At 47.2% G+C, this 12,347-nt stretch overlaps 1 protein-coding gene across 5 annotated transcripts in view; it reads left to right on the top strand.

Moving 5' to 3' along the window:
- Positions 1-12,347, top strand: part of FAM178B (family with sequence similarity 178 member B) — a 184,660-nt gene that overhangs the window by 57,768 nt on the left and 114,545 nt on the right. For 4 of the 5 annotated variants that reach the window (XM_053401561.1, XM_053401559.1, XM_053401557.1 and 1 more), the window contains one exon: positions 7,140-7,272. In XM_053401561.1, coding sequence (XP_053257536.1) covers positions 7,140-7,272 — 133 coding nt within the window. The remainder of the gene's footprint in view (positions 1-7,139; positions 7,273-12,347) is intronic. The other variant, XM_053401558.1, reaches the window with a different exon arrangement.

The raw sequence follows: 12,347 nt of genomic DNA, 5'->3' as shown, positions 1-12,347 counted from the left end.
GCAGTGCAGCTGTCCAGGGCATCTCTCCCAGCCAGCCTTCAGCCAGCCTGTCCAAGATGGATCCCAGACCTTGTTCTCCCCCACTTCTTCCCAGAACACCTTGCTAAAACTCTCTTCCTGTCACTTCAAACATACATCCCATCACCTTGGCACCATCTGACTCCCCAGGCCAAAGGATTCCTCTCAGATGCCCGTCAACCCCTTTTGTCATGTTAAGTCGGCCCAGCTTATACCAGGGTGCCAACTTGACTAAAATATTTTGGGGGCGAGTAAGCCCTCTCCCCCCCGCATAATCAATCACATGACGTGGTGCACAGACACCATTTGAATGGCAATGCCCATCAACTTTTGGAGGACCGGCCCAAATATTGGGGGGGGGGCAAAGGGACCTCAGGCCCTAAGAGTTGGCTCCTATGGCTTGTACTTTCATCCATATCCCAATTCATCAAAACCCTTCCATTTATTAATTTCCATCCAGGGTTTAGGTGTGGGGTCTCCCCATAATCTATAGCAATATATAATACTCCTTCTGCCTCCCTATAATGCACACAAATCCTCTCTTCCTGTTCTTTGGTCACATTGACACCCATGCCATGCATTTAAAGCACAGGGCTCCCCCCAAGAATCCAGGGAACTGTCATTTGTTATAAGGGCACTGAGTTCCCAGGATTCTTGGGGGGAAGCCCTGTGCTTTAAATGCATGGCATGGGTGTGTCTCCTCTCCTCCTTTCCTTCTTTCCCCATCTCCCCATTGCCCCAGCTCACTCTCTCTTCCAGCTCTCTGCAGTGCATAGCTGATGGAAGGGGGAAGCTGCTCTGGTGCAAGAGCCTTGCTCCGGGCCACCCGTGACAGGCAGCCTGCCAGCTGTCACAGAGCCTGGATGCAAGTCTCCGAAGCCACTGCAGAGCACACTCCCCTTCCCACTGATACCGCCAGGCCAGTGGCACACACGTTCTGACATGCGTGAGCCAGGAGAGTAAGTGAGTCAGGCAGACAGAGGAAAGGGAACATCTAGTGTGAATCAGCAGGAGGGAGGCCGTGGAGCAAGGAACATGAATGGGTTTGGAAGAGGGCTGGGCAAGGTCAGAGGTTGAATGCTGAGTGGGGGAAGAGAAGGGGAGGGCAGGGGGAGGGTCAGACGGATGAGACAACAAAAAGCAGAAGCCACTTCCTTCTTCAGCATGTGCAGACCAGACGACACCCAGGTGGTGGGGCTGAATGATGAGGTCCTAAGAAGGAAGGAGGACAGAGGCTCTGTGGCAACTGCTTTTGCTCCACTGGTGAGAATTTTGAAATAAGTGAGTGCAAACATATGGTACCTGTTGCCCACGGGTTATAACCACGGGTTATATAGCCTCTCAAGTGCTCTTTGTGTTGCTTGTGGATTTTTAGGAAATCCCTGAGAACAGGAAATACAAGTGGAAGCCACACCTCCATCCACCTCTCTGTCTTATTTCAGAACCAAAGTTTCCCATCTCCTCTGCCTAGGATATGCCCATGCATCAGGAGCGTGGCCATCTCTCAGGTGGGAGACAGGTAATATATGAATGACAGACAGTTGTAGGTGAGCAAGTCAGTGTAGCATTGCTGTGTGACCATGGGCAATGCCAGCAGTGGGGGAACCTTTTCCAGCTTCTGGGTAGCCTTCCAGTGGCCCCTTGCCAGTCCTGGTGCCAGAGAAAGAGTGGGTGGAGCAATGAATATACATTGCACAGTGGGCTGTTTCTACATGCAGACACACTGTCCTCTTTCCATCATCCAAGGAGGAAAGACGCTTTAGCAGAGTTTGAAGACATTTTCCAGTCAGGCAAAAATGCTCAGGGGTATTTTTGGCTGGATAGAGAAGCAAACTTAGGGTCCCTTGCGCCTTTGGCAAGGAGCTGTATTGGCATCCTCTCCCGCCCCCCATCACTTTATCACAATAGCCACATTAGAAATTACATTTTACGTAGCCCAAGTTCTCAAAGCATCCGGAGTGATGGTGAGGGGAGGAGGAAGGTGAAAAGTGGAGCAAGACCGACAGGAAACTTATCCGGCATTTGATCTCACCACGACAGCAGTAGCTCATTGCCAAACAGATATACACCATACACTTCATAATCCGAGAGGTGATTTTTGTGCCCCCTCCCCACCTGGGCCTGCCCCCCCCCCAGTGGGGACTGGTTTCACCAACTCCTAGGTGCGCCTTTGGCTGGGTAGTTTTGCAAGGGCCAAACAGAGAAACCCAGAGGGCTGCATTTGGCCTTGTGCCCGAGCCCCCCCCCCGCACTACACAAATAGTTTTTTGGGGGGGTCTTCTCTTTGGAGTGTGTTTCTGCTCTGTGCATGCTTCCTTCCATGCCCTTTAAAAGAAGGGCTCTCCTCCTGCAGTGAGGCCCTTTCAGTTCCATGGGAATGGGGATTCAGGTAGGTAGCCGTGCTGGTCTGACGCAGTCAAAATAAATAAAAAAATTTAAAAATTGTCCTGTAGCATCTTAGAGACCAACTAAATTTGTTCTGGGTATAAGCTTTCATGTATCTGAAGAAGTGTGCATGCACACGAAGGCTTATACTCAGAACCAACTTAGTTGGTCTCTGAGGTGCCACTGGACAATTTTTTAATTTTATTTATTTATTTTGAATGGGAATGGGGAATTTGCAGCCACCAGGGGTACAGGAAATAATCATCTTTGTGGAAACAAAACCATTGTGTGGAAGCCCCATGAATTTTTTCGAGATGAAAAGAGGCATTTCCTCCATCTCAATGCCGTGTCCAAAGCAGCGGCCTTTCCCATGAGGCAGTGCTCAGAGTAGGAGAACATGAGACAAGCCGGAGCTAGAGGCCACAATCCACCAATGCATTCTCTTGGAGAAGCCCTGCAGAGAAGCGCACGGCTGTGCTCAGGAGCTTTCCCACTTCAGTTTTGAAACGGAAGGAGCTGTCTCAGATGCCGTCAGCTTCCGCCTCCTGCTCAGCTCCTCAGGGAGGTTGCCCTCTCCACTGAAGAGCATGTGGGCAGGCATCAAGTGCTTGGACTCACCCAGCAGATGTGAAAGTAGCCAAGAGATCCGGGGATATAATGGCTTTATCAGAGGGAGAAGGAACTTTCTTCACTTCCTGCATCCGTTCTCAGGTTCCATGAAAGCAGCTTTTTCTCATTGTAGCATAAGCTACAGGGGAGTGGGCATGTTTACCAGACTTGACTTTTCTGGCTTTCATAAGCTTCACTGTGGGGCTATCACTCTTGCACAGAGTGGAGAACACCAGCAATAAACATTCAGGAACTAATGGCTTAGCACAGCTGGGGAAGTTATTAGAGACAGTCGGCTCCGGCTCAGAACCACCCATGTGGGTAGCAGTGCAGGCTTCCGTGAGAATGCAAAGACAGCAGGCAAATTGGAGATGTGTTTTAGTGGTTGTTAAGATTTCGGACAAATATTGTTGCAGATGAGCCTATATTAGGGCTCATCCACACTCCCATTCATCTTGTGCTTTTTAGGCACGGGTCCGAGAGGTTTTTCGTTTGCTCTGTTGCTTTCCTCAGAAACATCTGCTGTTTACTGCTAAACTGTAAAAAAAAGGTGAATTGGGTTCTCTGCAGATTGATGTTTGTTCTGATTCAGTGGTAAACAGTGGGTTTTCCCAGGGAAAGCAGTAGAGCAAATGAAAAGCCGCTTGGACTTGTGCCCAAAAAGCACAAGACAAGCGTAAGTGAACACAGGGCAAGTGGGAGTGTGGATTATTATTAGTAGCAAGTAGCAGTGGCAGTAGTACCCCGTCCATCTGACGGGGTTGCCCCAGCCACTCTAGGCAGCTTCCAACACATATAAAAACATAATAGAGCTTTAAACATTAAAAAAAACTTCCCTTGCCTTCAGATGGCTTCTAAAGCCACGAGGCTCCTGCTTCTCTGGGTAGTTCACAACATAAAATTACAAGATGTGTCCAAGTGCAAGCCAAGACATTGATACAAGTGACACACTCCCTGCATCTTCCTTTGGAAGAGCGAGTCATGCCTAGCTCTTAGCGCAGCAAGCAGCTGGAGTCCCAGGACTGGGCAAACAGATATGGGCAATCCTTTGAGTGGGTTGGGTCTGCAAGATTTATTTGTGCCAGGGTTGGCGTCTCCATATCCTTGGAGACAGAGGTGGTGTCAGTGCTCATGCTCAGGGGCACCCTTTGGTCTTTCAGATTTCCGCGGCACAGTGTGTGAGCCCAAAATTTGGCACGCCCATGCCTCTTGCCTTCCATTGTGCATGTGCACTACGTCATGGATGCAGCGCGCAGAAGCACCTCCCTCAGCTTGGCACCCAGTGGGGGGGGGGGACCAGTCATGCTGCCCTAAATCTGCCTCTGCTATCCTGATGCCTCCCCAGCATCTGATTTACTTTCAGCCTCCTCCCCAGAAGGAGGAGGCCACTCATTGACAGAAGGCGGAGCTGGTGGCCACTCCACACCAAAAGGTATCTGGCTAGGGTATCTGATGTCACCGGGTGGTCCATCTCCTGGGTCCAGCTCTCCATTCCCTGGACTACTGGCCCCTTCCCCAGACCCAATATTGCTGACCTTGCAGCACCAGCTTCCCAGCCAGCCGTCTGCCCAGGAGGCCCACATCTGGCTCCATCCCTCGTTCATTTCTCCCACTCCTTGCGCTCTTGCGTGTGTGATGCTGCTCTGCCCCCCACCCTCCATATCCCTTCCAGGTGCACAGCAGTTTGTTGCTGCTCTTGCGCCCCACCCTGCCCCAGCCAAAGAATCTTCCCACCCCCAGCAACTAAATTGCTCAGGATATGGCCCAGCCAGGCGTCAGGTAATTGTGAGGTGAAGAGGGAAAAGGGAGGGAGGGAATTTGCCACCCGGCTCCTAAAAGCGGCAGTTTCCCTCCTCCCATCCTACATGGTAATTAGAGGATCTGTTAAGCTGGCGAAGAAACAAAGGGTGGGGGGGAGGGGGAGCCCACCAGCTGCAAATGGCTGCAACAAAGAAAGGCAGTGGTTTGTCTGATGGTAAAGATTTGTTTCCCTCAGGCAATTATGTGCTATGAGGGCTTGAGTCACCCTGAGCAGCCTGCACGCTTATCTGCTTAGACACCGGAAGGGAAGGGGCCTCAGCGCTCTGGGATTTGGGTGGGGGTCTTCTGGCCTCTCTAGCTGAGGTAGTTAAACCAAGTGGCGGGGGGGGGGCAGCAGAATGGCGACCACACTTGGCCTTGGGGTGGGGGCAAGGTCTGCTTTCACAAGGCCGTGGGTGAGCGACCGACAGCCTCTCTTGTTCCTTCATCCATCAGGCAGGCAGGCAGCAGTTCTGGTTTCTTTTGGGACAAAGGTAACAAATTCTTAGTCCGAGTGAGAGGAGCATATAAACTTGCTGTAATACATACAGATTCTCTGGTCACTTGTGGTTGGTTGTAGCATAGTCCCCCTAACCTTGGCACCAGTGAGGTAGCATGGGGGGCTGCGGCCCTAGGTGTGCCGAGGTGCCTCCATGACAGGCCCCTCCTCGTAGCCAGAGCCACAGGGAGGGAAGCCGAACCCAGCCGGGTCTCTGAGGCCTGGCTCTGGCGCGAGAGAGAGCTGCGGAGACAGCTGCTTCTTGCAATGGCCCAACGCCCCACCAGTCACGGCTCCATTCCCGGGGCAGGCCTGAGCTGGAGGAGGAGAGGCAGCAGCAGCAGCAGCAGTGTTGCCGCCTCTCTCCTGCCCTGGCCTCCAGCACCTTGCAAAGCTGTGCAGGACGGCCTGAGTGTGCCCTTGAAGCAGTGGCGAGGGCTGGGCTGGTGCGGCTGCAGTGGGCTCCCTCTGCTTGCCTGCCCTGGGTGGCAGTAGCATATGCTCCGCCGCTGCTCGGCATGTCAAAAACATGCAAGACAATGTACCCACCAACAGGCCACTCAGAGCGTCTGTGGGATGCTCTTCCCAGAGAGTCTCACCTGGCACCTTCATTACATATTTCCAGGCGCCAGGCAATTACGTTTCTCTGTAACCAGGGCTTTGGCTGGGCATTCTGTGACCCTTTCAGTGTTTGTGGGCTATTGGTTTGCTTTTGTTTGTTCTTTTGTTATGTTGTGAACCACCTTGTGATCTTCAGATGAAGGGCATTGTACATATTTAATGAATTAACAAAAAAGAGGGGTAAACCAGAATTCTTCGAGGGGGAGAATGTGCTTTGAAGGTGCTTTAAAGGTACAGTGTGTGCACAGCCCAAATTTATTGTGGGAATAGTCCCCCACTGCCAGAAACCTAGGGGCTCTAAATCTGTGGATATCTAACCCAAAAAGCTACTACCCTCAATAGAGAGACGTTATGAAAGTTAAACTAACATAGAGCTCATATAAGTTTGTATTGCGGATGTGCGCTTGCTTATAAGGTCTGACTCCTGCAGCACTCCCCCCCCCCATGAGGCAAGGAGAAGCAAGTGGCAAGGAACACCATCTCCTTCAAGCTTGCTGCTTGAAACTGCAGGAGGAGATGCTGCTTATTCACGTTCCAGACCAAAATGCTCCAGATCAGTGAAAGGTTCTGATATTTCTTTCTCACTGGAGAAGGGACAAGGATCTGTTCCTGTGTTCTGCAACTGGACACCTAATGAAATTGGATTCTGGGTGAATCTATGCCTTCATTTGCCCTGCTACTTTCCCCTGAGAAAACCCGCAGTTTAGCTCAGAATTGGAACAAACAGCAGGCAGGTTTTTTATGGATTGACATTTGTTCTGATTTAGCGCCAGAGTGGGGTTTTTCAGCAGAAAACAATGGGGCAAAGAGGAAAAACCCATGTCTAGAAAGCATGGGACAAGCAGAAAACTGCTTTCTAGGCACAGGGCAAGTGGAAGTGTAGATGAGCCCAGAGGTTCCTATTTAAAAGTGAGCCTACCTCATTTGCACTTTATGAAACAATACATGAACAGAAACACGGCCATCCTTCAGCGAAGTTCTCCAGCCACATAATGTATTCAAAATTATATACTGGGGTAAGGTGTGCATTAAAATACATATATTCGTGAAAATAAAATACAAAAATGTATTCTATTAGGGAAAATTGCTTAGCAAAAATGCGCATTTAGGCAAAGTGAATAGATGTCTATATTACAAGAAAAAATGAAGAAACAAGAAATTGAAAGAACCCCAAATAGATACACTCAAACTCTTTTTCTCTTATTAGCAGACAAGATCCCAGATCTTTGGTGCCCAATGCTGAAGGACATCACACAAGCCTTCTACAATTTGGGAGCCTGTACATCTGCCTTGTACCTTCCTGGGCTTGTTCAGCCAGAATTCAGACCTAAAGAAGTAAAGTGAGTTAAGTTTTATTTTTGTGGACCATGCTTGAACTCTTTTTGAACTTCTAAAGAAATTTGGGGAAGGGCCATTGTGGTAGAGCAACTGCCTTGCATGAGGAAGGTTCCAGATTCCTTAGCATCTCCAGGTTGGACTGGGAATGTCTTCCTCTCTGAGAAACTGGGGATTTGCTGCCAGTCGGTCGAGACAATACAGACTGCACTGCTAAGATGGATCACATTGTCTGACTTGGTATAAGGCTATTTCCTATATTCATGTAACTTTTCAAGTCACTGGAGCAGCAGCAGCAGCAGCAGCAGCAGCAGCTCTCTTGTCCTTGGAACCAGTAGACACAGAGGACTGGGGCTGCACTGACGCGTCCCTTTTGACGCAGGACCGAGTGAATGGTCTGAGGTGGCTGATGTAAGCTGTAAGCTGGTCTGGGCCTGGCCAGGATCAGAGAAACTTCCTGTAAATCCTTGGGAGATATAAATGTAATATGTGAAAATAAGTAGAGAGGTGAGAAAGTAAGACCATCAGATGAACAAATTGAACCTTCATCCCCATGCTCCTGGTTTGGATGCCTTCGAAACTTGTGGAGGTGATGAGCCCTGGATTTTTGTCTCTGTTTCTAAAGCAATAATGTACAGCTTTGCAGATTGTTTCCTGTGAGACATTCTGACCATGAGACAAGGAATGCTGCAGCAACAAGCATTTGGCCCCTGGGAAGAGGACCAATAGGTTCCTGCTTCAGGACATTTCTGTGCTGCTTGCTCAGCGCAGAAGCCTTGGGTGGATGATATAACAAGAAAGTTAAGCCAATTTTAACCTGTCTAATAGTAATGACTCCCAGTCAGAGGACCCTGGGAATTGTACATTCTGTTTGCTATCTTTGAAGAAAGGCAAAGCCTAGAAACAGATGGCTGTTTTTCAGAGTCGGAAGTAATTTGAAACAGGGATCATTGCCTATAGTATGTGCTCATCTTGCTTTTGCTGCTGGTAAACAAGATGTGCTGGATTTTGTATTTTCTAACCTATAGAAACTGTTTAACCAGAGAGGGAAAGTGGGACAAAGAAATACATGTGTATATTATGGGGAGCAATGCCACTGCCAAATGACTTTCAGTTCTTCTTGACCATTGGACTCACTCTTGGTCTCGTCCATTCAATCCACCAGAGCCTGTCTTCACATGCAGGGAAAGTCCCTAACTCACCAAGGGTTTGGGACCCATCAGCTACCCTCGCCTGGTTTAGGGTTTATGGGGTGTTAGGGGAGGGTAGTACCTTTGGTGGGGGAAACATTGTGCTCCTTCAGGGGTAGTTTGTCCACCTTTGGTCCCCATCCTGCTCCCAGCTCTCACCTGTGGCTCCTAGAAGCTGTCAGCAGGCAACAGCGGCCACACCCCGGGAAACAGCTTTGACTGGCTGGCTAAACCAGACAGTAGTGTAACGTTTTATGTGATGTTGTCCTTCGTGAGGTATTCTTTTTCTTTTATAAAGATATTTATTAAAATTTCCAATTTTTTATACAAACAAAAAAGAAACAAAAAGATTAAAAAAACATATAGTTCAAAAAACATACTTTTCAATAACAAATTTCTCTGACCTCCTCATACCTCCCCTTCTTGTATTCCATTTCAGGTTATTTGTTCAGCAAATCCCTAACTTAAAGCATTTCAGCTTATAATATCACCTTATTTTCCTTTTTTTTCCATCCATGTTCCTTTATATCATTACAGCTAGAAACCACACAATTTCAATCCAACATCATTTAACATTCCTTAATTTTGCAATATTTCTGTAAGTAGTCCTTAAATTTTTTCCAATCTTCTTCTGCCGACTCTTCTCCCTGGTCACGGATTCTGCTCGTCATTTCTGCCAATCCCATACAGTCAATCAGTTTCACCTGCCATTCTTCCAGAGTGGGTAGATCCTGCGTCTTCCAATACTTTGCGATGAGTATTCTTGCTGCTGTTGTAGCATACATAAAAAAAGTTCTGTCTTTCTTTGGCACCACTTGGCCGGCCATGCCCAAGAGAAAGGCCTCTGGCTTCTTCAAGAAGGTGTATTTAAAAACCTTTTTCAATTCGTTATATATCATTTCCCAGAAAGCCTTAATCCTGGGACACGTCCACCAAAGGTGAAAGAATGTACCTTCATTTTCCTTACATTTCCAACATTTATTATCAGGCAAATGATAGATTCTGGCAAGCTTGACTGGGGTCATGTACCACCTATATATCATTTTCATAATATTCTCTCTTAAGGCATTACATGCCGTAAATTTAATCCCGGTGGTCCACAACTGTTCCCAGTCAGCAAACATAATATTATGTCCAACGTCTTGTGCCTATTTAATCATTACAGATTTAACCGTTTCATCCTGAGTATTCCATTTCAACAGCAAGTTATACATTTTTGACAAAGTCTTAGTTTTGGATTCTAACAATTCTGTTTCCAATTTAGATTTTTCCACCTGGAAACCAACTTTCTTGTCTAAATTGTACACCTCCATTATCTGATAATAATGAAGCCAATCTCGCACTTTATCTTTCAATTTCTCAAAACTCTGCAATTTCAGTCTGTCCCCTTCTTGTTCCAAAATTTCCCAGTATTTTGGCCATTTGGCCTCCATGTTAAGTTTTCTCTGAGCCTTAGCCTCCATTGGTGACAACCACCTTGGAGTTTTATTTTCCAATAGATCCTTATATCTAGTCCAAACATTAAACAGTGCTCTCCTGACAATATGGTTTTTGAAAGCTTTGTGTGCTTTAACCTTGTCGTACCACAAATATGCATGCCACCCAAATACATTGTTAAAACCTTCAAGATCCAAAATGTCTGTATTCTCAAGAAGCAGCCAGTCTTTCAACCAGCAGAATGCTGCTGATTCATAATAAAGTTTAAAGTCTGGCAGGGCAAATCCACCTCTTTCCTTTATATCAGTTAGTATCTTAAATTTTATTCTAGGCTTCTTGCCCTGCCAGACAAATTTAGAAATGTCTTTCTGCCACTTCTTGAAACAGTCCATTTTGTCCAAAATTTGCAATGTTTGAAACAAAAACAACATTCTAGGCAATACATTCATCTTTATAGCTGCAATTCGACCCAACAAGGAAAGCTTCAAATTTGACCAAATTTCTAAGTCTTTTTTCACTTCAGCCCAACATTTTTCATAATTATCTTTAAACAAATTCCCATTTTTAGCTGTCATATTAATCCCCAAATATTTCACTTTCTTAACCACAGTCACACCTGTTTCATTTTGAAACTTCTCTCTCTCAATCGGTGAGGTATTCTTGGCCAGTTACTACATCTAGACCAGCCTTTCTCAACTTGGTTCACTCTAGATATTTTGGGCTACATTGCCTATCAGCACCAGTCCAGTGAGCATGAAAAAGGCCTTTCTTTATACAAGCAGATTGGTGTGTGTTGTTGTGGATGGGTTTGGCATTGGGCAAAGCAATGCTGAGTTTGCCTCACTAAACACCCAGCTTGTTGTTTCATATCCACACACCCCTAGAGCAATGGAGAGCAGCCCAAAGCAGGTTGGCAGTGGAGCAGCAAAGGCAAGTTGGGATGATTCTGGTGTATGGAGAAGAAATAGCACAAGTACTTTACTGAACTGACTTCCACACTTGAGTTTTAAGCCTTCTCCCTGTTTTATCTGCACATCCATGAGGACTAGAAAAAGAAAGTGTTGGCTTTTTCCAGTCTGATGGATGTACTGGATTCTGCTCTGACCCAGAACAGAAGGTGACATAATGACAGAACTTTGGGTCTGAAAACTAGGGATGGATAAAATTGCAAATTTTGGTTTCTATCACTTTCTCATTTTTCTAATTGTAAATTCAGTCCATCCCATTTTCACATCATTTTGCAAAAAATAAATTAAAAAAAATCAAATGAAAATTTGTGCATATTTTTGTGTGCATCTCTCCTAATTATAGTGCATGCTATTTTTGCCAATATGTGCATTTTGTGCACACTTTCTCTTATATAAGGGGAGTTTTTGTACACATTTTTGGGTTGGAGAACTGCATTGCACAATTCAGAGTGAATTTAGGAGGACAGGTGTGTTTTGATTTGTGTAACACAATTCCTGTCATTCCCAACAATTGACCATTGTGATGTGAGTTCAAGTCCAAGAACTTGTCAGGGGCCCATGCTCCTCAGCTGCTATTGTCGTGGCGCCTTGTAGGTATAGTTCTAGGACTCTCAGCCTCACCTCCGTGTTACTGGATGTTTCCAATGTGGCAGCAGCATGACTTCAACACCCCCGCTCATCCGTGAAGTGCTCCCCTGAGACCAGACTAGATAGTGAGCCCGCCGTATTGTCTCCGCCTCCATTGCCAAGGATGCAACAGCAACTGGGCTGAGCAGACCCAGCCTCCTCCCAGGAGCGCTCTCTTTATTGCCCAGTCCCAAGCCTTGGGAGGACCACCATGCCCACCCAGCTCAGAGGGCAGGTCAAGTGTTGGGACAACGCCGGCTTAGCTTATGCCTAGCTGTGTACCTTAGAACCCTGCTGTGACACCCTGAGCCCAGCATTGACTCAGTATGGCTGTTAGTGCCTGAGAGCTGAAATTAAGAACTGAGAGGGACTGAGAAGGCTCCATGTGTGGGACGCCCAGAGCTGCAATAAGGAGATGGCTGGAGGCCAGGAGCAGCATCGGCAGGGCTGGGGGGAGGGTGTCTTTCCCGGCATCTGCTGCCACCTGGTCCCAGCTGGCACCTCTCAATCCTTCACTTTTATGAGCCACCAGTTCCTGAACATAGTTTGAACCAGAGCAGGTTATAAATCCTGGTGGTGAGCCGCAGGGAGAGGATCCTGGTATAAATCTTCCTCTTTTAACTCACCTCTTCCAGTTTCCAAAGTCTGGCAGGGGGAAGGAAACAAAAGCAGTTATCCATCTAAATAACACCCCCTCCCTCTATTCTGTTCGCCCACATCAGGCCTGTAATTAACAGGCCGGGAAGCAAAGAAGCAAGTAAATGATGGGAGTCTGGAAAGAGAAGATAGCCAGGTTCATAAAGGCAGCCACAAAGCCAGGGTGGGGAGGAGAAACAGAGGGCTTGCGGGTGCTGGAAA

Source organism: Podarcis raffonei, chromosome 8 (genome assembly GCF_027172205.1).
Source record: "Podarcis raffonei isolate rPodRaf1 chromosome 8, rPodRaf1.pri, whole genome shotgun sequence".
Taxonomy (NCBI): Eukaryota; Metazoa; Chordata; class Lepidosauria; order Squamata; family Lacertidae; genus Podarcis; species Podarcis raffonei.
Note: the sequence above shows the minus strand (reverse complement) of the source record. Positions and strands in the feature narration are given on the sequence as shown.